This window comes from Vombatus ursinus, unplaced genomic scaffold (assembly GCF_900497805.2).
Source record: "Vombatus ursinus unplaced genomic scaffold, bare-nosed wombat genome assembly UNPS02009573.1, whole genome shotgun sequence".
NCBI classification, from domain to species: Eukaryota; Metazoa; Chordata; class Mammalia; order Diprotodontia; family Vombatidae; genus Vombatus; species Vombatus ursinus.
In genome coordinates, this window is record NW_020949351.1 from 784,420 (window position 1) to 811,854 (window position 27,435).

Genomic DNA, 27,435 nt, shown 5'->3' on the forward strand with positions numbered 1-27,435 from the left:
AAATCAGTGCAGATTTATGCAGATGTTATTCAGGACAAAAGAGGACAAGAATAGCACAAATAAATAAGAGAAATGGCCAAAGAGACCCCATATATCATGTAAAGCAAGTTATAACCTCTGCATGACAGAACTTTCATCAGACCTGTCACTGAGTGGGTAACTTGACTAGCACAGGGCCTGGCACATAGTATGCAAGCACTTAATAAAAACTTGTTGACTAGACTTCACTAATCATTGTCACTTCCTGTTCTTTCTCCTGGCCATCCTTTGGTAGAGATGCAAAAAGACCATAGGATGAATTAGGGCACACACAAAGAAAAGCAAGAAGCAAAGCATTTGGATTATTCCCCAAACTTTCTGAACACGTAATGAATGTAACTGTAATTCGTGTTAAATCACTTTCTTTCCCCTCATAATAACACACTAGAATTGAACATGGCTATTAACCTAAGTAGATTGGGTAGGCCAAAGCAGAAAGTATTTTATTTTATTCCAGTTGCAAATTCCACAAAGAAATGTAGAAAGAATTAACAGTCATTTGGAATAAAGTAGCCTTTGATAACATTTATTATCACTGCATTTGTTTTCTTAGCCAAAAGAAAACAATATTGATTTGCACTAGAGACATGGTCTAGAAGGGACCAGAAAAGGAAGTGGGCTAGTAAGAACACAGAATAACACACAGCCTGAGCATTGCACTGGGATTCATAAAAACATTAAGAAAGCAAGAGGAAAGTTTCTATTATATTGGATTGATCCTTTATGGCAGATTTGTAGAAATGCATTGATAATAACTGTTCAAGATAAGGCACGAATGGGGAGGGATCTGCACCAAAGCAGGAAGCAGTCACATTGATGAAATCATGGATCCATTTGACCACTTCTTGCATTAGGTCAAATACTATGACCAAGAGTTGATAAAAAAGCACCCAGATACAAACTGGAAAATAGAGTAAAACAGCCATTCTGAGAAACAAATCAAACCATTGTTTATTCTCCTTACTTTTTTTTGTGTGTGTGAGGCAATTGGGGTTAAGTGATGTCACGAGTCACACAGTTAGTAAATGTTATGTGTCTGAGGCCGCATTTGAACTCAGGTCATCCTGACTCCAGGGGCGGTGTTCTATTCACTGTACCACCTAGCTGCCCCTATTCTCCTTACTTGCTGAACCTAAGGAACCAATTCTAGTTAATCAAAATTGAAGTATATAGTTAACTTGGTATACACCTCTGTGTAATGTTTAATGAAATTAGTAAGTTTCAGGTATATTAATTTTTAAAAATGAAATGTCCACCTTGAATTGTAAACTCCTAGCTTAGAATATAAACTTCTAGATGATAATGCTTCATAGCTTTAGAATTACAAGGAACTTTGGATCTCCTGAAATCCAACATCCTCATTTTCACAGGGAGGAAAACTAAGGCTTAGAAAGGTCTGAAGGTCACAGAAGTAGAAAATATCTGAGCTAGGATTCAGACTTAGGTTCTTGAATTCTAAATCTAATATTCTTTCCACTACAATATGCTGGTTATATCTATACAATTCTTTATCTAATAAATGCTTCTGTATAATGATGGACAAATTTCCAAGAATGTCAAAACATTACCACAAACTTTTATGAATTTGTATTTTGTTCAGTCGTTTTCAGTTGTGTCTGACTCCTTATGATCCCATTTGGGGTTTTCTTGGTAAAGATACTGGAATGGTTTGCCATTTCCTTCTCCAGCTCATTTTACAGATGAGGAAACTGAGACAAATAAAGTTAAGTGACATGCCCAGGGTCACAAAGCTATAAGTATCTGAGGCTGGATTTGAACTTAGGAAGAGAATTTTCCTGACTTCAGGCCCAGTACTCTATCCACTGCCCCACCGACCTGCCCTACAAAATTGGTAAATGTTATTAATGTAAAATCTAATAATTTAATAATATTTAATAATATTAAATAGTAAAATAGTAAAATTTAATAATATTTAAAGTTTTGGGCTATTGCTTCTTCAATACCATTTTCCTGGACTTCCACAAGAAAAACTGAACTCCCTCTAGGACTTCACTCCTTCTAGGGGCCCATAAGTGAGTTTCTACTATACTAGTTCTCACAAAGGACATGTCAAACAAAATAAACACAAGGAAGAATAAAAAGCAGAGTTGAAACAGAGAGATATAATACTCTAGAATTGTGAATTGCTCTAAAATGGAGAGCAGTGTAAATAGTGAAGATATGAATTGGATTATGAACTACTCTAAATACACCAAGGGATATTGTCTTTTTAGTGCTGACTACCTATATATATATATATATACAGGTTCATAAGAGACTGAGAGTTGCAAGACAGCTTTGAGACCATCTAATCTAAACCGTTCATTTTACAGATGAGGAAACGGAGGCCCTTAGAGGGATACGACTTGCCCCAAATCCAGAGCTTTAACTACAAATGCAATGCTTTTCCCACTACATTATGGAAGTATTATAAAAATTTTCCTTCAACAGATCCAACTCTAGCTGCTTGATCAACTAAATCTAATATAACATGTAACCTGAGATCCAAATATATTTTGCAAACATTGAATCAAGAGGAGAAAAACAAACCAAGCTGGAAAGCAAGGATACTTCAGGGAATAAACTTAGCTTTGGATAATGCCCCAAAATGTATGGTCTTGGCACCAGAACAGATGTAATGTAAAAATGCATATGAAATGCCTCCTGGCTACCTCCTTTTGACTAAAAAGTTTAAAGAAAACAATACTGAATTAGGACACAGGCACAAGTTAAAAAATACTTATTTAATAAGTAGCTGTATCACCTACAATCTATATTAAGTACTTCCAACAATTTCAACCAAAACATTTTAGTATGTTTATCTATACTATCTATATTTCTTGGAAAATTTCAAATATTTGCAATGTAAATCGAAAGTCAACAAAATACAGACAAGCTAAAAGTTGAATGGAATGTTGGAACTTTAATAAAGCTAGCACTCTGAAGAGCATTCTAAACTCTGAACATAGTTTCTATTAAAACAATGTGCTTTTAAAAGCCAAAGGTGTTCCCCCCCAACAATCACATTAAGAATTTAAAGAGACACGGTCAGGCTGCAAAATTAATCTTTTCACCAAATATTTTAGAGAACTTTAAGATTCAATTGGGAACATAAAAGATTAAGTCTAATGTTCACATTTCATTCAGTTTAGGAAAATGAGACTATGAACTGGGATTAAGTTGTGGCTAATATTTTACTTCTTTAATCTCATGCATTACCCTCAATTATAGTTTTAGTGTATTATCAGTGAAAATCTTATGAAAAATTTTTATAATGAATTATAGAAAAATAAGTTTTATAAAGCCTTATATTTTGGATTAAGAGTTACCTGACAGTGTCCCTGTAAGTGGCATTTTTCTTTAAATATTCTCCGGGGGAATTGCTTTTGGTTTATTCTTCAGTGTGGGAAATAGCAAAACACAATGGAATGCAAAATATACAGTAAAAATTGCTTTGTCAGATTTTTAGTCACTAATACCAAATCTCTAGTAATAATGAAAATTTATATGGTACATCTAATTCAATGCACAAATCAGAACATTCAGTTCCAAAATAAAATTTTTTTTGGGTAACAGATCTTTTTAAACTGGGCTTTTTTCAAAAGTACAGTTAACTACAAAAAGGATTAAATAGGCAGTTATAAAATATATTTATCCTAAGAATATAAAATGTTGATGCCCATGTTGAGAATACATTACACATTATGCACATCTTTAAGGATAATTTGTTTTAATGTAGATAAAACCACAATGTTTATTGCTTGTATCAGGCATGTGAATTAAAACCTAGACAACCTACATAGATGTATCCCTCTGGCCAAGGGTTTTTTCAGCTTAATTTAGTGAAATGTAACTTTTTAACTGTATCAACACATTTGCAAAAAGAAAAAAATTATAAACTTTTCTTGAAAACAAACATTAACATCTTTATTTTATATAGCAGTTTACAGTTTGGTTTTCAGAAGTACCTGCAGGTCAAAGTCCTGAGATGTTGACTTGTGACTGATTTCCATCACTTATCTGGTTGGTGACTATTCTACTACACCATTTTCAGGTACGAGTAGGGAGCTTGCTGCTAAGAAACAAAGCCCTAGCGATTAACTGCAACAGCAACTCCATCAACTACTAGTGCAGAAGCTTGCTGTGCAAATTAAGGCTTTACTTATAAGGAATGCTTCTGACAATACAATGTCCAGTAAGCAAAAGCGCCAATCAAAACGAATGCACCAAACCCCATCACAGTGAGAATAGGTTTCCAATATAACCACCTTTTTCTTTTTCGTTCAGTCTCACTTAGCCTCTGTTTCATCTGCTGCACCTTTTGAGCTGTATTAGCTTTTCTGTCCTCTCGGTATCGTTTCCGAACAGCACTACAAACAAACAAATATATAAGCAAACAAATTAGTTGAATTTTACTGCCTACTCAAGATGAAAGAAACAGAGCAAAGAAAAATACCTCCCCCAATACACTAATTCCATAAGAGATATAAAGCACTTCAACAAAACAAAAACATGAAAAAAGCAATCGATTTCTAAAATGGTTTTATACCGCACTGTGATCTCAAAGCTGAAGGCAAAGCTTTCATTTGCTAAGAAAGAGACTTGTAGAGTGGGTACTTTTTTTTTAATTGTTGTTTTTTAAATCTAGCCAGAGGAACAGGAGTTTAAGTACAAAGAAAGAACCTAAAGCACTCTTTTACCACCAGGTTTATCTTTTTAGGATTTTCATCATCTTCTAGAAGTTTTGGCTTTCTGAAGTTTACATCTAGTTGACATTTCCCTACTCTGTCCTAACTTTGCTTTAATGAAAACTCTTCAATTCTAAGACATTCCATGAAAGAAGCTGCAAGAAAAGTTTTTTCTTTCCTCAAAATCATTACAAATCCGAGTAACACAGCTTAAGGATTCTGGGTAGATAAGGCCTATTCCCGGTCTGAGATACCAATCACAGGTAAGTGTTGGCCTAATAGAACCATTTAATTTACAAAGGAAGAAGGGTTAATGAAAAGACCACTGAACATGGTAGTTAAGAAGCCTGGATTCAATCGCTGGCTCTGATACATACAAATTCAATGAATTTTAAATAAACTTAATTTCTCTAAGCCTGTTTTCTCATAGAGATAATAATACTTAATTTACACCAAAGAATTGTTGTAAGGCAAATAGTTTATAAATCTTAAAATGGAAGAATAATCTGATTGCATAACCTAATTTGTAAACTAGAACTATCTCAGCTTCTCTCTAAAGAGAAACACAAAGTATAATATGCATATAATGAACATAACATCTCAGCATGAAGGTGACATGGCAGAATTTCTCTAGACCTTCCATAAAAGACCTTGTAAAGAAGCATGCAGATGTCTAACTCATATGACAAGATACTGTATATAAACTTATGAAGACATGATGTAACTCTCTGGAGAGATTGAAAAGAATGCTGAGTTTTGGGGAGTTAGGAGATGTGGCTTTGAATCCTACGTTTTATGCATACTTGCTGAATAGCCATGAAAAAGTCACTTGCCTCTCTGAAACTGTTTCCTCAACTGTAAAATGGTAATAATACTGTCTGCATCACAGGGGTGTTGTGAGGCAGGCATTTTGTAAACTCATGTCTATACATGGGAAGTTATTACTTTTATTATTATTAAATACATGGAGAAATCTCACTGGATTATAGGGATTTTTGTACATTCAAATTGTGCTCAGTTCTGAATGATTTAGCTATAAAGCTGCTCGTGCTTATTTTCTCCCTGGTATTTCTCATCCTTCCTATTAATACCCCACTCACTCCCGTCTGATTTCTTGTTGAGTGTGATGTATTTCCACACCAAGGTGGGAGTGTCCAACCTTCTTTTTCTGTTTCAGATAAAAAGGGCTTCTCCCCTCACTCCTTCCTCCACGTCTGTATACTCTCCTCAAACTCTCAAATTATGATACGTAGCAAGTTTTATTCACCCCCCTTTTCCTTATTTCTAAATTAGTGTATTCCCCCCATTTACTCTCCTCTCTCTTTCGCCTTTTAAATACCATAGCACACAACCAATCTGCTCCCAAGACCTGTTTTTCTTATTTAACTCCCTCAAAACCCTTCGAAGACATTACAGTTCCGAAAGGAATGTTTCTTCCCCATTCAAATGGTTACCTTGCCTCCTTCAAGCAGCTAGGGAGGTTCCAAAGCGATACTTAATAAGCATCTAATATACGAAAAGCACTTGGGTATAATGGGGTGGGAGTAGGGGCATAATTCACATTTATATAGCATCTTAAGATTTATAAAGCACTTTCCTTGAAATGATCTTGTGAGATAGGTAATATAAATATTAATACTCTACTTTACAAATGAGAAAACAAGCTCAGAAGTGAAGTGACTTGTCCATGGTTACATATTTAATAAATACCAGACCTGACATTTGAACCTAAGTCTTCTGCTCCTAAATTCAGTCCCCATTTCACTATACCATGCTGCCTCTTCTCATTAACTGCTCTTTACCCTGCAGGTAATGGGTAATTAATCAAGATATTTTGACATAATCATAATAATAGCTAACACTTATATTCCTTTAATATAAATTATTGCGTCTTTCAAACCTTATCTCATTCCATCCAGAAAGGTTACTATTATAGGAAGAAGAAATTAGCTTCTAAATAGGATGTATTTGAGAAGAATGGGTACATAAGACAAGCTGAGAGAGTACTGATTCAGGAATTAGGTGGCAAGGTCTAGGATGGCAGCAGTGCACATGAAAAGGACAGGACACAGGCAAGAAACACTGTAGAGAAATAACAGGACTTATGCTTAACTGGATATGATACAGGAGGAAGAAAAACAGAGTCATGGATGTTGGTTTTAAGGCTGGGTGAATCTAAGAATGGCAGGAAAAAACAGAGAAATAGTTAAGTTTACAGGGGGAAGAAGGACAAAGATTAGTACAGTATAGCTATGGCAAACTTAAGATGCTAAAGGGACATTCAAACGGAGATGTTTAGTAGGCAGCTGGAAATCTGGGATGGAAGAAAAAGCCCAAGAAGTAGGAGAAAAACCATAATACTGCAGTTCCACTGAACTCAATTCACTTCAAAAGTAAAGGCCTACTTAGGAAAAAGCACTGTGCATTAAAAAAAAAAAAAACAACAAAACAACACAACATGACATTCATGGCTCTCAAGGAGATTAAGGATGGTAACAAATAGATTGAACAGTTAAAAAAAAAATCCACAAAAAAGCAGGATGACAAACACTAGCCAGAACAGAAAAAGAAACAAAGCAGAGCACCAACACAACCAGGATGACCTGGACCAGGACTATTTCTAGCTGAACCCTACTGAAAAAGTTGAGAACATGATAACAACAATAATAAAAATGAAATAGAATCAGCTAGGTGGTGCAGTGGATAGAGCACCAACCCTGGAGTCAGGAGGACTGGGCTCAAATCTGGCCTCAGACACTTGACACTTACTAGCTGTGTGACCTTGGGCAAGTCACTTAACCCTGACTGCCTCTCCAAAAAGAAAAAAAAAAGAAAAAAAAAAAGAAAACAGCATATATACCAGAAACAATGTAGATGGAACAAAAAAAAAGACAAGTAATGCAAGATATTTTCAAATGGACAAATGATATATTTGAATAACTGAAGCAAGAATTAACACTGGTAAGGAAAATTACAAGCACAAATAAAAGCCTGTGGAAATGAACAAGTTACAGAAGGAACTGAAGAATTAAGATGCTAAAAAGGACTACAAGTAAATAACATTTCCTCATATTTGTATTTACGTATGTATAGAACTTTAAATTTTACAAAGGATTTTGGTCACAAAAACCCACTAAAGTCAGTAGTGCAAATAAAATTATCCACATGGTACAGATGAAAAAACTATCTTATACTTCTTTTACATCCTCTAATAATACTAGGCATACAGGAGATGCTCAATAAGTTGATTTGGAAGTGAGCAGAATAATTTGGAGATAACCTTTAAGCTTTGACTCCTATGATCCTACAAAGCAAGATCATTTAAAAGAAGTCACTGTTTCAATAAATCTGTCTAAACATGCAAAACAAAACTTGCTTTTTTCTAGCATATTAATTCCATGAAACTTACCTTTCAGTGTTCTCTTCTACTGTGTCCTGCATCTTGGTGGAGAGTTCTGTAAGGTTTATTTTGTCATTTTTTTCATCTTCTTCTAACCCTACCCTATTCCCATTGTACTTTCCAGTAATGACTGTAGTTGAATGAGGTGGCGAATGCTCATAGGTAGGTGCCTCGTCTTCATTGGAAAGTTCTTTCCACCGCTTCTAAATTAGGAGAAAAGTACAACATGGTGGTTAATAAAATACTTTATCTCCATTATAAAGTTCTTTCTACCCTTTCTAAAAGAGAAGAAAAGTACGACATGGAACCTAAAAAAAAATCTCTCAGTTCAACGTTTCATACGGTATAATATTAGTCATTTTATTAATTTAAAATACCTCACCAATGATAATAATCAAGGGTCAGCAACACTTTCTTTTTTAAAGCCATTTGTCTAAAAAAAATTATACTAGAACCTCATGATAGCACCTAGAGAAGTATTTAGAATAAGTAAATATATATATATATATATATATATATATAAAAATATATATAAAGAGCTCATGTCCTTGTCCAAGAGAATTTTGTTAATGAAGTACTAAAGCAATCTCCCACTTTATAGTGGTAACGAAAATGAAGTATTTGGCATGATCGAATTCCTGATCACACTATAGAGAACAGCCTGTTGACAGGTCATCTGCCCGCTTTTTAACCTAGGTGTGCTTCTGCCTGGTCTGCCTTACAGCGCACTAAAACTCAAAGATCTGAGAACTGGCCTATCATTGGATTGGGAAAAACTCCACTAATATTCCTGGACCCCAATGACAGACAACAGGGAGCAGCATCCATCACTGTAACTTCATTATCACCACTACCATGGTGATGAGCAAGAGGAAAAGAATATGAGAGAAATAGAAAACCAGTGTTTCTAGAATGGCTTAAAGACACAAGTATGCAGATATATCCTGTAGCCAGAAGACCACTGTAATTCGGGACCTAGACAGCTGGTAACTTGTGAACTGGCCAACTAATCTGGAAAACAAGTGGGAAATAGGATCCCAAAGTCACTAAAGGGTATCTACTTTTTGACCCTGCAATATCCCTGAGAGTTCAAAGAAAGAAAAGGTCCCATATGTATAAACATGTTCAAAGCAATTCTTTTTGTGGTGACAAAGAACGGGAAACTAAGGGCTGGCTCACTAAATGGGAAATGGCTGAAAAAACTATAGTATATGGCCTCTGAATCAAGAACACCTGAAAAAGAGTCCTACCTCTGACAGAAATTAGCTTTACAATTCAGAGCAAGTAACCACATATCTCGGTGGCCCAAGAAACTCCGAGATTATACAATCCGTAGACATCCATCAGGTTTCCATGCCAAATGTTTCCCATAACCACAAAATTACAGATCTAGATTTAAAAAGAAGTTTTTGTAGTTTGAAATTGTTCTCTTGAAATTTCATTTATTTGCTTAACAATCCATTTTTCCCTTATCGAAATTTCAGCTTGGTATATGTCTAAAATACCACAAATCATTCACTAAAAATGAAGTTTTTTGGGGCAGCTAGATGGCGGAGTGGATAGAGCACCGGCCCTGGATTCAGGAAGACCTGAGTTCAAATCTGTTCTGACACTTGACACTTACTTATCTGTGTGACCTTACTTAGCAAGTCACTTTATCTCATCACCTCAAAAAAAAAAAAAAAAAAAAGTTTTTTTATCTTATCTTATGGTGTGGAACTGGAAAATTCTTGAAGGCCAGGATATAAGAATGCAAGTTCTGACAAGTTCTACTATACTGGAAAGGCTTTGAATATAGCCTTAGCAACAGATTTAAGTTTGCTTTCCAAGGAGGCTAGCCATCAGTCAGAAGGCTGGCTATTTATTAATAAATTTTTTGGCCATGGCCATTCATGAAACAAAGAAAAGTACAAAATACCCTTCAGCCCTGTGTAATCTTCTTTTGCTTCTACAGATAGCCTCTAATAATCACACAAGTTTTAGACTACTTAAACATCAACTAATCAGTTAAGGCTGTTATGGTGGACTTATTCAGTGACCAATAAATAGACATACTACTGGAGGATCTAAAGTGTATCAATCTCAACAGTTTCTTTATAAAATGAAACCAGAAGAAGGAAGTTGCAGCTACCTCAAAGACAGGCAATTAAAGGAACTGGTGGAGTTGGTTTTATTGTGCATCCAAAGGCAAAAAGAAAAAGTATTTCATGGAATATTCGGTCATCTAGTATTGCAAATGTTAACTATCTCCAGATACTACTATGAAAATTACTTTTAACTATATGTTAACATCTGTAATACATAGATGAAAAGAAAGAGAAATTCTACAGGGGCAGCTAGGTGGGGCAGTGGATAGAGCACCAGCCCTAAAGTCAGGAGGACCTGAGTTCAAATCCAGCCTCAGACCAAACACTTGATACTCACTAGCTGTGTGACCCTGGGCAAGTCACTTAATCCCAATTGCCTAACCAAAAAAAAAAAACAAAACAAAAAAAAAACATGTTGGCAATTGGGTTTTGGAGTAAGATAAGAGAAAGACCAAAGACCTGTAGGCTACATGGCTTCTGCTTATATATATCATGAATACCTTCTTTAAAACTCATATTTTAATAGAGAGGAAATGACATATTACTGATGTTGGACCCATTACCTAATCAGCTGCCTGTGTACAGTCAAGACTGACAACTTAAACAAAGAGCAAAATTAATATAAAGCTGAAGGAAAAATGTGAAAAAAAGTTGTGTACAATGACAAAATCATACTTGACCTCCTTAAACAAGTGATTAATCTTAAGAAAAGGAAAAGGGATGGAGAAAAGGATAATGACGTCGATTACAATAATTTTATATATAAGTTTAATGTAGTCCATAATAAATAAATTAAAAGAGCTATCAAACTAGTTTAGTCAACAAGCAGACTTATTTGTTAAGTGGGACAATATGGCAGTCAAAGGCAACACTTCTGTTTAGATTATGGACTCATTCATAAAATCTTTTAAGATGAATCATGAATTAAATGTGTGATTATTAGAAGAAGTGGTGTACTAAATCAGGTGCTAAGAATGAGGAATGACATATTGAAGGTCCAAGTGTTCCACTGATAAACCACCAAAATTCAAAAAGATCTAGAAGGTCTCTAGCATGGTGGATCCTTTGTGATGGATCTATGGAAGCAAATGAATCACGTAGGAGGAGAAGGCCTAGATAGGTTGTGAGCTCTACCACAAATCCACTGAAGTAACTTTTTTGTTAGTATAAAAAGCATATGACTTGGAAGCCAGAGTCTCTCACTAACAAAGTTCATATAAGATTCCTATATAGCCATGACAAGAAAGATAACTTTGTTCAACAATCCTATGATTATCAAAACAAAGGAGTAAAAACAGAATAATGTGTACCAGCCAAAGATATGTGTCACCAAACAAACTTGAGAAACAGAGAACGAGACCTGGGTAAGATTCTGAGGTGCACAAGTCCTTTTGGCAGATAGTCAGAAGTCCTGCTAGCTGCAAAAAAGAGGATGGTTACCTATTATTCTATAGTTTGTTAGTTCAGCTGATAAGCCTCTGTTTCGTCATCTGTAAAATGGGGTTCACAATATCTGGACAATATGCTCCACAGAGTTGCTGTGAAACTTAAATGGAATAACATATGTAAAGTGCTTGCTTGTGACAAGCAGTCTGGCACAGTGGACAGACAACCGAACTTGGGCCAGGAAATTAAAGGCTCAAATTCTCTCTCAGAAACTAGTGCAAGTCATTTAACTACTCTGAATCTCAATTTCCCAAGCCTGTACCTAAAGCTCTCTGTAAACCTTAAAACAGTACATAAAAATGAAATATAATTATAAGATTGAAGCCTGGGGTTTTTGTGGTTGTTCAGTTTGTTTTGGACTCTTTGTGACCCCATTTGGAGTTTTCTTGGCAAAGACACTAGAGTGATTTGCTATTTCCTTCTCTAGCTCATTTAACAAATGAGGAAACTAAGTTAAGTGACTTGCCCAGGGTCACACAGATTAAGTATCTGAGGGTAGATTTGAACTCAGGAAGGTGAGTCTTTCTGACTCCAGGCCTGGTATTCTATCCATTGTGCCACGTAGCTACCCTAATATAATTATTGCAGAATAAAAAGGGTAACATTCCAAGGTTTTCTGATATAAACCAAGTCTGTCACGTACTACACTGCCAAAAACAATATGGATAAATCGCGATGTGATCAATTTGCAAAATATAAGTTAAAGATCTGGGCCAAAATTGGACACCCCTAACATCAAATAGGATTCGCATACTCTGATTTAACAACTAAAAAGAATATCTGAACCATCTGCACTTCTCCAGAAGTCTATATGTAATACAACAATTAATAATGTCCAGTTGTAGACTATCAAAATTAAAAACATAGTACACTAAGGCAGTTGTTACAATCTTCACAACCTCTCTCTCTACTCTACACAACAATCCACATTCAGGCTTTCATTGCCTCTCACCTAAAATAACTTCAACAGCCTCCGTCAGCCTCTCCCATCTCCAAGTGCATTTCTAACCATATCACTCCCTCTACTCAGTATTATGTCAAGATCAAATAAGCTCTTCACAACCTAATTCCAACCCAACCTGCCAACTTCAGTATACATTACTTCCCTTAGCACACCTACATCCCAGTTCAAACTGGCATTCTTGTTGCTCCTCACACACGACATTCCAGTCTCTGTGCCTTTGCAATGGGAATCCCTCAATGTCTAGAATGCATTCTCACTTCACTCCCATATCCCATATCTTAGAATTCCACTTCAATCAAAACTCTCCTTAAGTAGTCCTTTCTGCAGAAGCCTTTCCTCATCTCTCTAGCTGCTAATCCCCTCCCCCTATTTAACATGTTTATTTTGTACATATTCTATATATACTTATTTACGCCATGTTTTCTCCCCCAATACAATATAAGTTCCCTGTAGGAAGGGACTATTTCTTTTTTTAATTTGTATCTCAAAGGCTAAAATAGTGCAGGACACATGGCAGGTGTTTAACAAATGCTCATAGGTTGATTATTAACAGAATTATGTTTTAGTTTAAACCAATGAAGTTATTAGTTACTCTTACAACTTATGGTTTTTCAGATTTGGTTACAAAGGAAAATAATTCTGTAAGTCAAAAGAGTTTGTCTTTTTTTTTTGCTTTTTGGTTAGGCAATCGGATTAAGTGTCTTGCCCAGGGTCACACAGCTAGTAAGTGTTACATGTCTGAGGCCGCATTTGAACCCAGGTCCTCCTGAATCCAGGGCCGGTGTTCTATCCACTGCGCCATCTAGCAGCCCCAGAGTTTGTCTTTTTTGACAGTATAAGAATAAGAGTCATATTTTAAAATTTTAAACTGGATCACAGTCCATTAACATACAATGATATCTAAGTAATATAAACAACAATGTGATTTTTTTTTACAGGAATATAGTCTGTTTCCTTTGCATCAATTTTTTTACTAACATGTGAATATTGCACAGCCAAGATTTATGACACTAGATGAAAAAATTGCTATGTATTTCATTGAGTCCCACTTATGGGAAATTCTAACACTATAATATCTGCTATTTAAGTCACTATACAATTAACTATTCATAAGCATATCTCATAAAACTGAAATTTATTAAAAACTGGTTTTGCCTTTGTGTTATTGGTGCTTTGCAGTATCTGACATGTAGTAAGAGCTTAATAAATGCTCACTGACTGACTACTACAAATGTTTTCCCATCACTCAGCCACACTGGTGAGAAGGCAGTGAAAACAGGGTCATAAGAACAAGAAAACAAATGAGTATTTACATTTGGCTAAGGTATCAAATAAGAATGCTAAATAGTTCCCGGAATTTACATGGGTAAATCTGAGGTATTTATTTTACCCTTCACTGAAGCTTTGCTTTCTACTTGGACAAAAGTAAAAAATGCCAGTAAGAGACAATTTATGCCAGAAATAAAATCTTATTGGACCAATTCCCAGAATATAGAACAAATTCAAAATCTGTCATCAAGAAAAGGAGTACTGAGTAAGAAAACGATTGAACTAGAACATTTAACTGTAGTAAAGAATTTGTAAAAATCTGGAATTCAAGACCTGCTATTTATTTGAAGGAAAAGCAGCTGTAGAATACAACCAGGCCAAAAAGAAACTTGCTTGATTTTGACGCTGCTTGTTTATAAAGCTAAGATACTAAAGCACTTCTTGAAGTCTGGTCTGGGGACTCTGTCATTGGGGCCCCTCCCTCCCTCTGACTGCAGAGGGTGGACATCAGAGAACTCCTCCCACATCTTCCATTTAAGGAAGGTGCTCAGGGTATTTATCTCAGTAGTTCCCACCTAGCTGTGAAACTATCTAGTTCTCACACCAAGTACCTTCCTCCTAACCTTCAAGTTTCTTTTTACGTGTTGTCTTCCCCAGCAGACAGTGAGTTCCTTGACGGCAGGGACTTATCTTTTGCCTTTCTTAAGTTATCCCTAGTGCTAAGCACAGTACCTGGCACAAAACAGAGGCTTAATAAATGTTTATTGACTGACCTGACTGATGCAGTCTGACATCTAATATGTCCAAGATCAGAATTCAAGGCAAAAAATATAAGGATTCATTGAGTGATTCTGTTTGCTTATTATTTTGCATTAGTATATTATGTATCTTAATACACAGCACAAAAACATCTTTCAACAATCAGTTATCCAACTGAGTTGCAAAAATGTTATGCAGATGAAACCACTGTTATTACCAACATGACTAATGATCAAATGAAATACTGCCCTCCCTTAAAAAAAAAAAGAAATGCCGAATCTAAACCAGCGTTCAATTAGTTTTATTAAGTATCTGTGACTAGTAGTATTAAAATCATTTTACAACAAAATAATGAAAAGCACATTCTGAACAATTATTTCGTAAAGTTTGCTTTAAAAAGTGGCACACAACTAATAACTCTTTTACACATTCATTGCAATAGTTTCCTTAAAAAACAAAAACAAGGAGCAACTAGGTGGCACAGTGGATAGGGCACCGGCCCTGGAGTCAGGAGGACCTCAGTTTAAATTTGGCCTCAGACACATAACACTTACTCGCTGCGTGACTTGTGGCAAGTCACTTAACCCCAACTGCCTCACCAAAAAAAACAAAAACAAAAACAAAAATAGAAAAAGAACAAAAAGAAAACAAAAACAAAAACAAGAGAAGTCAAGGATACCAATACTACAAAGGAAGGCTGAGCTCCCCATTAGGATATGATGGCATCATTCATAAGACTTGAAGTTTTTGGTTTTAATAAATAAGCTTGTCACATCAAACGCAGATATACAGATCTGGGGGTAGGGGGAAGAACTGCAATTATACTTCTTGCATTACTATATCATATTAATGCTATAAGGCATAACTTTATAGCACATGTTTCTATTTACACAAATGTATATATTACTTTTGCCTATAAAGTTTACCTGTATATTTGAATCTCCCATTATAAATTTTGCTCCTTCTATTACAGCCATATATGAAAATCTTAGTTGATCTGGAGTCTGAATAAGTCCCATTCGATATTTTCTCATATTCAGTAATACTTGTTTAATATCAACAGAAAAAGGGTCATCTCTTTTTTCCATCTGCAAAGAAAGTTAAAAATATTGTTGAGGTTGTTACTACTGATACGAGATCAGGAGTTTAGTAATATGAACAGGGTCACATAATTCAGATGATCTCTTATTGAATTTTTTTAGATTTCAAGCTCCCCTGGGTAGTTGGAAAGGATTTCTCAAGATGAAGAATAAATTAAAGCAGGTTTTCTTTTACAACAGCCACTGATGGTTATTAGTGTTTAAGTAAATTTTCATGCTGTTGTTGATAGTTCTACTAATTCTATGCAAGGTATGCTGCACACACACATGTGTACAAGCGAAAAGAAATTAGCAGGTTGACTAAAATAGCTTCAGTCAGGGAGAAGACAAAATAAATCCACATAAATGATCAGCATTTTTATACAGTGCTAAGAAATAATGAGGAAAAATGATCAAAAGGGAGATTCTACTGAAAATAACTATAAAATGTATGCAACATGTGAGAATTACCACCGAGATACAAAAGTACTTACATGACAGGGATTGATTTATAGATTTAGGGCTATAAATGAAACTGCTACTTTATAGAACAAGATAAAATAATAATGAAATATATTTTAAGGAAGAAAATGTTAAGAAATCTCAAGGGAAATAATGAAAAGAACTGTGAACAAAGGGGGCTTAGCAGTGCCAGATCTTAAACTATTTCACAAAGCAGTAATTTCCAAAATAACTTGGTACTGGTTAAAAAATAGATCGATTATTGGAACAGATGAGATACACAAAATACAGAAGCAAATATACCTAGTACACTTGTACTCGCTTAACACAAAAGACCCCAGCTACTGGACTCATTGCTACTGGACTCATTACTACTGGACAAAAACTACTACAAAAACTGAGATATGGAAGAAATAGAGGAAATCATATTTATACCAACAGCTGATACTTTACACAAAAAAAGTTCCAAATGGGTATGTAACCTGGATATAAAAGGTTACAAAACCTTTTGCCATGAACAGATTAATAATGGGAAAAATTACCTATCAGATCCATGTTTAAGATAAAAGATGGGGCCAAACAAGGGAGAGGATCACGAAGATAAAATAGATAATTTTGATTACATAAAATTCAAAAGGTTTTATACAAACAACTCTAATAAAACTAAGATTAAAAGATGTACAATTAACTGGGGAAAATATATGTAACAATCTTCTCTGGAAAAGATCTAATTTCCAAGAGAAGGTGATTCAAATTTATAAAAATAAGAGATATTCATCAATTGGTCTAAGACTCTAAGGATATGAACTGGTACCTCTTAAGGAAAAGAAACCCAGGATTATCTATAGACATATGAAAAAATGCTACAAGTCACTACTAGAGAAATGCAAATTAAAACATTTTTTTGACATGCCACCCATTAGAGTGGTGAAGATGACAAAAAAGGACAATGATAAGATGCTGAAGCTAATGAAAATAGGCATATAAATGCACTGCTGGTGGGCCTGTGAATGAGTATAATCATTCTGGAAAGCAATTTGGAATTATACACAAAAAGTTACTAAACAGCGCTTGCCCTTTGACCCAGTTACACTACTGCTAGGAGTACATAAAAAATGAGATCAAAGAGAGAAAAAGGTCCTATGTGTACAAAAATATTTATAGCAGTTCTTTTTTTATAGTGTCAAAAAAATAAAAAACCCTAGAAACTGGATACCCATCAATTGAGAAATGGCTGAATAAACCACAGTGTATGAGTGGGTTGGAATACTACTGTGCTGTTATGAGAAAACAGGATTTTTTTTTTTTTTAAGGCAATTGGGGTTAAGTGACTTGCCCAGGGTCACACAGCTAGTGAGTGTCAAGTGATTGGTCTGAGGCCGCATTTGAACTCAGGTTCTCCTGACTTCAGGGTCGGTGCTCTATCCACTATGCCACCTAGCTGCCCCCGAGAAAACAGGGTCTTCAAAGAGAAATAGAAAGACTCATGAACTGATACATAGTGAAGTTAGTAAAACCAGAATAATTTATACTGTAACATCTATATTATAAAAGTGAATAACTTTTTATTTTTCTGACATTTGTTTTAAAATTTTAGAATTTCAAATTCTCTCCCTCCCTTCTGCCTTTCTTTCTTTCATTGAGAAGGCAAGCAGTATTATACCCATTATATACGTGAAGTCATGAAAAACATAAAAATGAACAATTCTGAGGCCTTTTGTGCACTAATGAAGAGTGAATTGAGCAGAGCCTGGAGGGCAATTTATAGACTAACAATGATACTGTAAAGACAAACAACTTTGAAAGTTGTAAGAACTATAATCAATACATTCATTACTACAGAGGGCCACTGAAGAAATCTGCTATTCACAACAGGGGGCAAATTTAGTGTGGAATGAGACATATTATTCTGTACTGACAGAATTTGTCTTGCTTGACTATGCTTATTTATTACAAGAACTAGTTTTTCTTTTCTTTTTTTTCCTTCAATGGAGTGAAGGCTGGTGTGGGGGAGGGGAAGATTTCTGTCAATTAAAACATTTTAAAATAGAAGTAGGAGGTGCTACAGATATGTAATGTTACATGCATTTTCTGATGAGGTCCTTACAGTAGTAGTTTTACTTAACGGTTACTTTTCTTACAAAGAGAGCTCTCAGGGAACTGAGGTAATCTGTAAATGTTTGTAATATAAAAACAAAACATAAATAAAACTTAATAAAGGGAGGGTTCAGTCAGTGGGGGCAGAGTTTAAAAGGAAATTAATAGTGTAGAAAAAATAGATTATCAGTATCAAACTAATAGAATCAATGGAATTACTCAATCAAAGCAAGTTACTTAAGATGGTAATAACATCCTAAAATAATGTGGGAAGCAATAGTTATGACGAAAAGAGGAAGAGGATCTTTAGTGAATGGGATATGGTAAATTTTGATTGGGAAGGTAAAGAAGCTATGGCTATGGTGTAAGATTCTGCTTAGTCATGGCAAGGATGGGGACAGGGGACTGGACAAGTTAGGAAGGTCAACAAAAGAATGAAATTTATCCAATTGACATCTTTTTTTTTTTTGCTTCTCAACTCTTTTTTATTTAGTATTTTGTTTTTCCCAGTTATATGTAAAAATAATTTTTAATATTCATTTTGAAAACCCTGAGTTCCAAATTCTCCCCCCCCAACAATGATAAGGAAAACAGTTCTACATAGGTTATACATGTGCAGTCAGGCAAAACATTTACATAATAGTCATACTGTGAAAGAAAACAGACAAAAAACTCCCAAAAACTCAAGAAAAAAAAAAAAAGGAAGTAAAAACGTATGCTTCAATCTGTATTCACACACCATCAGTCGTTTCTCTGGGGATGGATAGCATCTTTCAGCCCAAGTCCTTCAGAGTTGTCTTGGATTGTTGTATTGCTGAGAATAGCTAAGTCATTCACAGCTGATCATTTTACCAAATTTCTGCTATTTTGTACACAGTACATTTTAGTTCAAATCAGCCCATGCAAGTCTTTACAGGTTTTTCTGCTCATAATTTCCTACAGTACAATAGTATTCCATCATAATCACATAACCATAACTTGTTCAGCCATTCCCCAATTGATAGGCATCCCTTCAATTTCTAATTCTTTGCTCCTAGAAAAGAGTTGCTAAATTTTTGTATACACAGATCCTTTTCCTTTTTGTTTTTTATCTCTTTTGGGACAGAGATGTAGTAGTGTTATTGCTAGATCAAAGAGAATGCATGGTTTTATAGCCCTTCGGGCATAGTTATTAATTGCTCTACAGAATGGTTGAATCAGTTCACAACGCCACCAACAGTGCGTTATTAATGTCTCATTTTCCTCACATCCCCTCCAACATTTGTCATTTGCCTTTTCCATTCTATTAGCCAATCTAATAAGTATGAAGTAGCACCTCAGAATTGTTTTAATTTGCATTTCTCCAATCAATAGTGAGTTAGAGTATATTTCATATGGCTATAGATAGCTTTGATTACTTTATCTGAAAACTGACCATATCCTTTGATCATTTATCAATTGGGGAATGGCTCTTATTTTTACAAATTTGACTCAATTCCCTATGTTTGATAAACGAGGCCTTTATCAGAGAAACTTCCTTCAAAATTTTTTTCAGTTACTATTGCTAACTGTATTTCCTTCCATCCTATTCCCCGCCCCCCTTTATTCTATTGTCTCTACTCCAAAGTGTTTTGCTTCTGACTACCCCCTCCCCCAATCTGCCCTCCCTTCTTTCACTCTCTACCCCCACCCCCTTCTCTTATCTCCATCCTCTCCTATTTTCCTGTAGGGAAAGACAGATTTCTATACCAATACAGTGTGTATATTATTCCCTCTTTGATCCAATTCTGATGAGAGTAAGGTTCACTCACCTCTCTACTGTAAAAGCTTTTTCTTACCTCTTTTATGTGAAATAATTTACCCCACTCTACCTCTCCCTTTGTCTTTCTCCCAGTACATTCTTCTCTCACTTTAATTTTGTTTTTTAGATATCATCCCTTCCTATTCAACTTACCCCAGTACTCTGTCTATATATGCTCCTTCTAATTACACTAATAATAAGAAAGGTCTTATGAGTTACAAATATCATCTTCCCACATAGGAATATAAACAGCTTAACCTTATTAAGTCCCTTATGATTTCCTTTTCCTGTTTACCTTTCTATTCTTTTCTCTTTCTCTCTTTTTTAGGTAATTGGAGTTAAGTGACTTGCGCAGGGTCACACAGCTAGTAAGTGTCAAGTGTTTGGTCTGAGGCTAGATTTGAACTCAGGTCCTCCTGACTTCAGGGCCAATGCTCTATCTACTGTGCCACCCCGCTGCCTCCTCCATTTTAATTTTTAAAAAATTATTTTCTTCAGTGAGCTTTTGGACCTCCGTTTCCATTTGGCCAATTCTGCTTTTTAAGGCATTCTTCTCCTCGCTGGCTTTTTGGACCTCTTTTATCATTTGGCCTAAACTGTTTTTTAAGATGTTCTTTTCTTCAGTATTTTTTTGTGTCTCCTTTATCAAGCTCTTGCCTTGTTTTTTATGATTTTCTTGCATTACTCTCATTTCACTTCCCAATTTTTTTCTTTACCTCTCTTGGTTTTAAAAATCCTTTTAGAGCTCTTCCATGGCCTGAGACCAATTCATATTTTTCTTAGAGGCTTCGGAGGTAGGAGCTTTGACTTTGTTGTTTTCCGAGTGTGTGTTTTGATCTTCCTTGTCACATACTAACTTTCTACAGTCAGTTTTTTTTCTGTTGTTTGCTCATATTGCCAGCCTGTTACTTGACCTTTAACACTTTGTTAAAGTAGGGCTCTGCTTCCAGGGTGGAGAGTGCACTGTCCCAAGCTTGAGGGGTTTTGTGCAGCTGTTTTCACAGATACTTCCAGGGATCTGTAAATTTTCAGTTCTTCTAAGGTGGTATGATCTAAAAGAGGTGTTTAATACGGTCCTGGCCTGTGAATGACCACAAGCACTCTTTTCTGTCCTGGAACTGTGAGGAAGATCTCCCCTCCACTGTGGCTGCAAGCTCTGCTATGCTAGTGTTGCTCCTCACCCTGGGACTGCCACCTAGGACTGTGACCTGGATCTGAATATGGGCAAAGCGACAGAGCCCTGCCTCAGTGCTAACAAAAAGACCCCTGCAATCTCCTTCTGACCAGTTGTTCAACCCCTTACTGTCTGTGGGCTGAGAGCTCTGGAAGCTCCCACAGTTAAATTCAGTTACTCCCAGGGCCCGCTCCTGGTTTGCTGTGGCTGTGGCTGTGCTGGTGTGGCCTGTAATGCAGGCCCTATCCCCCCAGGTGTGACAGAACTTTCTTGCCAAACTTCCAAGTTGTCTTGGGCTAGAAATTTGTTTCACTCTGTCTTTTTGTGGATTCTGCTGCTCTAGAATTTGTTTAGAGACATTTTTTAAAGGTATTTGGAGGGATCTGGGGGAGAACGCAGATGAGTCACTGCCTTTTCTCTGCCATCTTGGCTCTGCCATCCCCAGTCAATGTTTACTGGTGAACTTAAAGTTGTTTGTAGAAGGCAGAAACTTGTCCTATAGCAGTTAAGAATGAAGTGAGAAAAAAGAAATATTGCCTACACTTTACAAAAATGGTGAATTTACTGTTGAAAGGAAGAAAAGAGCAGAAGAACATTATCTGAAGGAACATAAGGATCAAGGGATGCATTCTTCCAAGGACAGAATATTGCAGTACGCTTAAAACAGAAGGGGAAATGAAAATGAGGTAGAAATAAAAATCAATAAAATTGTTCTTTAAAATAGAGAAGGGAAGGAATGAATGGAGAGGGACAGAATGAAAAATTATTACAACAGATCTTTTCTCCCCTGTATTCAACAGCTATGAATACTTTGTTCTTCAGAAATAAAATCTAAACTTGGACCTAAACATAGAAATAGAACCCAAATCAAATGAAACAAAACAGTATATTAAAAAAGCACTTACCAGGAGAAGACAGGTATCAACTAATGAAAATGTGCCAGACCGGCCAATGCCTGCACTACAGTGAATTATTGCAGGTCCATGTTCAGCATTCAGGGAACCAGATTCTCGAACTTTAAATAAGAAGTTGAGGAATGAAGCTGGTGATTCAGGGACTCCAAAATCTGGCCACGTAGTATAATGAAAGTGAGATATTATCCTGGTCTCACCACTCTACAACATAAAAATTAAAGGGGGGAAAAGTTAGTTTTGTCTAATTTGTCCATTAAAACACTTTGCTATTTAACAACGATCAAGTATGTCATAGATGCTGTGACCTAGGACAAATCAATTAATCTCTGGGTCTGGTCCTCATATGTAAAGGGAGGCTAAAATAGATAAATCAAGATCCCTACAGCTCTAAAATCCTGATTTCCACACTTAACACACTGGTTCTAATTTTTATAACTAAATTCTTTGATCTCTAATTTTCCCATTCAGGATGTAATCAACTAATTGTTTTTCTAAATTGTGGGTGGGAAAAACCTTTTGAGAAATATCCTTGGAAATAGCTATCACTATTTAAAAAATAACAGATAAGGTTCTCCTTAACAAGTGATAAGATGGTATCAGGATAACTAGCTCTCTTTGTCAAAATAATTAAAAAACAATTCCTTGAAACTTTCAACCTGCTTCTCTGACCAGTGTAAAGACCTACAACTGTAGGAAACTTGAAAGAAGTCAGTCACAAGATTACAAATCCAGAAATAAACTAAGGAGTGCAGAACTGTCTTGTAAATGATTCACTGAAAACTAACTTTTATCCTACTCATAAACACACTAAGCTTTAAACCTTTTAGAGAAGGTAACTTTCAGGGTTTTAAAGAAACAGTAATTGAATGGCCTGAATTATTTCTGTTTTCGAAAAGATCTCCTAATTTACCCTCACTGACTTAAAAAAATTTTTTTTGAATTCCTTCATGCTAAGTTAAACCCAATAAAGATAGCTGTTAACTAGATATTTACATTTTTCCACTCCCTCTCCTGAACCTTCTTTTACATATGCAGGAAAACTCCAAAGGAAAATAATTCTAAAATAAAGTCACTTTAGCTAAAGGTTTCAAATTCCTGCAATTTTTACTTCAACTTCAATTATATAGCAAAACTGATATATCTGAATTTATCTTTCTGTTCAAAGGCCCATGAGCCTCAGAGTTACTTGACTTTTCCCTTTCCTTCAATACTGCCAGCCAAGCCAATCATCACTTGTGATGACTTGGCCTCAAAGTCCATCGGAAGTGTCAAGCACTATAGACTGTTCAGCTGTTTTTCAGTATGGTTTTTAGTAAGGTTCAGTACTAGGTTTTTAGTATGTAGACAGGTAAATCTAAACTCTTGAGTGCTATGAATATCACTTAGGAGACTCTGCAAAGTCAACTGCAAATACATGGAGGACTTCACCAACTATAGAGGATCCCTCTCTGAATTTTGTGCTTGATTTCCAACACAATAGTCAGGAACTTTTTTGAACCTAGCTTTCTCTGTTTTAGGACTTCCTTGGTCAGAAGGTCTCAATTTATAAATAAGCATTTATTTAAGCACCTACTATGTGACAGCACTGTAGCTGTAAGGACAAAAATGAAGCTGTCATTGCCTTTATAAGGAGCTTGCACTCCATCATGAGACAACATGTATACAAGTAAGTACATAAAAAGTGTATATATACAAGTAAGTACATCACACACACACACACACACACACACACACACACGCAATAGATACAAACTAAATTTGGGGGAAAGGGTGCTAGCACCTGGAAGACATCAAAAAGGGTTTTTGTAGAAGGTGTAGCTCAAACAGAATTTTGAAGGTAACAAAGAATTCTAGGAGGTGGAGGCGAGGTCAAAGTGCATTCCAGGAATGCAGGACATTCAATGCAAAGGCATGAAGGCCGGAGATGGTCTATCATGTATAAGGAACAGCAAGAAGACCATAGAGTGCAGGAAGAAGAGTAATTTGTTATTACTGGAAAGGCAGATGAGTCACTTTGTAAATGACTTTAAATGCTAGAGGAGTTTATATTTGATCCTAAAGACAGTGAATGCTGAGCCTCAGAGTTTAAGGGGAAGGTAGAAACATGGCTACACCTGAACTTCAAGAAAATTGCTCTGACTTATATGAACTGATGCTGAGTGAAATGAGCAGAACCAGGAGAACATTATACATAGTAACACCCACATTATGTGACGACTGACTTTGATAGACTTAGTTCTTCTCAACAATGCAAGGATCTAAGACAAATCCAAAAACACTCAAGATGGAAAATGCTATCCACATCCAGAGAAAGAACTATGGAGTCTGAACGCAGATGGAAGCATACTATTTGCTCTCCTCTTCTTTTGTTGTTTTGTTTCTTCTTCCTTGTGGTTCCTCCCATTGATTCTAATTCTTCTTTTCATCATGACTAGTGTGAAAACATGCTTAATATGAATGTATAAGTAGAGTCTCTATCAGATTGCACGCCCTCTTGGGGAGGCAGGAGTAAAAGAAGGGGGAGCAAATTTAAAACTCAAAATCTTATGGAAGTGAATGTTGAAAACTAAAAATCAATCAATTATTTAAAAAAAAAAAAAAAGAAAGAAAAAGAAAATTGCTTTGGCTACTGTGTGCTGTGATGGGTTGGAGTGAGGAGAGACTTGAGACAGAGAAACCAATCAGAAAACTATCACAATTATACAGGCAACAGGCAGAGAGCCTAAACTTTAAGTGGTGTCCATAAGTAGAGAAGGAAATCGATGTGAGATGTCTTAGAGGTAGAAATAACAAGATTTGGCAACTGAAAAGTAGAGCAGGTCAGAATGAGGGGTCAAAGACCCTGAGCATGAGAACCTAGGTGAATGAAGAATGATGTTACCTTTGACAGATATAGGGAAGTTAGGAAGAAGGTTGAGCTTGGGGAGAGAAGGATAATGAGTTGTTTTAGAAATGTTGAGTTTGAGAAGTTTAAGGCATATAGAGGAAGTTGGTAATGTATAAATGTAGCTCAGGAGAAAGACAAAGGATAAATATATACATCAAGGAGTCATCTGCATAGAGATGAAAACCCAAGGGAGCTAATGAGGTTATCAAGAGACAGAAGAAAATCTGGCCTTCTACAGAACCATGGTAATGTGGATGATGATGAATCAAAGACTGAATAGTGACCAAACAAGTCCAAAAAGTAAGAGACAGCAGTGTCACAAAAACTCAGAGAGGAGGAAGTATCTAGGAGGAGATAGTTATCGACAGTGTTAAATGCTGTAGAGAGGTCAAGAATGGGAATATTAAATGCATGTGGAAACCATTCTAATAAAAATTAATTTTAGTCTGAACCTCTCTCTTGTGTAGAACCTCCCAGTGAGGAAACCTGCTTCACAAATTTCTCTGCAACTTCCTCAGACACCGAGAGGTTAAATGGTCAAAGAGGTAACATGCCTCCTTGTGACTGTGAAGTCAACTTTCAGTCCACTCTCCACAATGCCTCTGACATTTTACAGGGTGAGGAAAATACACAAATAGGTCAGTAGTTATTAATGTGCTTAGTTGCCTTTTTGAGGAGTTTTCCCCACCTTATTTTCTCCTGATATGTTTGAATGGAAATTAATTCTGCATACATAGTCTAAGAGTTATCTGCTTTTCTCATCTTTAGTTTCCTTATTGCCATTTCAACTTCCTCTATTAGTACATCCAGGATGTGACGTTAGCATCCCAATGTCACTCCACTGCCCCTTAATGAAGATCTTGGCAGATCTTTTCCTACTTCCCTTGATTTGTTGCCTACCATTCAATTTCATCATTAATTGCCCTCAGGTTGGCTTTGCAAGTTGGATCTGTTAACTGAGGTGTTTTGTAAAGCAGTATTTCTCATAACCTTCCACCACACTTCTGCCTGACATTATATGAAGAATAGGTGTTTCCAGTGTCTGCCTTCTTTCTCCACCCTAGCAAAGTAAGTGTTGACTGATAAACGGAGTGTGGGAACTCTTCATTTCCTCATTATGGCAATTAATTTATATCAGTTAAATTTTTATGCAAAATTATTATAATCACCATTACTACTCTTGCTTCATGAATTTCCCATTTTCCAGGATCAATAATTCATTTAAATAGGTCAGGTGGGTTGTTTTACAGGCACAAGGCATCCTTTCTCATTTTTATTCTTTCTTCTACCTGAGTATTCATTTTGTTGTTGTTATTTTGACAAGTTGATAGTTTGAAAGTACACAGACAACTGATTCAGAAATGAAAACTATATCAATAAAAACAATTTCCTATCTGATAATCAATTCTATGTTTTGTGATGTTATTCAATGCTTCACTTTCTAATTTTTTTTTTGAAGCAAGCATTAATAATGCATTAGGGGGAAACTTCTGTATAGTTTACAAATCTTTGGTTTCTTTCATTCTTTATTCTTGAACCATATTTTGTAGGAAATTTGTTGTGGTCCTCACCTCTTTCTACCTCTTGGTTGAAGTCACTGACAATATCTGTTGATTTAATATGGAGGATATTAAATTCTTTTTGTGTGTGTGGCAACTGGGGTTAAGTGACTTGCCCAGGGTCACACAGATAGTGAGTATCATGTGTCTGAGGCTGGATTTGAATGCAGGTCCTCCTGACTCCAGGGTTGGTGCTCTATCCACTGCGCCACCTAGCTGCCCCAAGGATATTAAATTCTTAAAAAATGGTTATGAGTTTAAAGATCAACACAAGCATTTCAATAGACAAAGAATGGGATATAATATTGTATATGAAACCATGACTAACTGATGTAGCTTATTTTTTAAGCGTAATTAAATTTAATAAGGTAGTAACAAAATTGCATTGTTTGTATCTTCTAAAATTTTCTTCCATTCATTTAAAAATATTTACTTATGCTCCATTCTTTTTCTTTTTCTTTTATGGACTCTCTCATTTTCTCTGTGTGTCTTTCTCTCGCACTCTCTCATCACTATCGCTAGCCATTAACTCATCCTTTCCCCAAAGGAAGCTCTTTCTGTAATCAATAAACACAGTTAAGTAAAACACATCAAGAGATTGGCTGTATCTGAAAATGTGTCTAAATTTGCCCCTCTAGTCTATCTCCTCTTAGTCAAGAGGCAGGAGGTGTGCTTTATTAGTTTTTTGAAGGTATGATGAGTTACTGCACTAAACTCTTTTCTATTACTCATTTCCTAAAGTACAATAAAATTCCATCATATTCATATACCAAAATTTGTTCAGGCATTCTCCAAATAATTGGCATTTGCTTCCAGTTATTTTTTAGAAAA

At 35.8% G+C, this 27,435-nt stretch overlaps 1 protein-coding gene across 3 annotated transcripts in view; it reads right to left on the minus strand.

Annotated features, from left to right (window-relative positions):
* The window catches only part of PTPN2 (protein tyrosine phosphatase, non-receptor type 2), a 98,841-nt gene that overhangs the window by 4,718 nt on the left and 66,688 nt on the right, over positions 1–27,435 (minus strand). The window contains exons 6-9 of one of the 3 annotated variants that reach the window (XM_027852353.1): positions 22,150–22,359; positions 15,579–15,740; positions 8,137–8,330; positions 4,308–4,409 (exon numbers count right to left, since the gene is read on the minus strand). In XM_027852353.1, the coding sequence (XP_027708154.1) occupies positions 4,308–4,409; positions 8,137–8,330; positions 15,579–15,740; positions 22,150–22,359 (668 nt within the window). Of the gene's footprint in view, positions 1–2,942; positions 4,410–8,136; positions 8,331–15,578; positions 15,741–22,149; positions 22,360–27,435 lie in introns of those variants that run through there. The other 2 variants (XM_027852352.1, XM_027852354.1) reach the window with 2 other exon arrangements.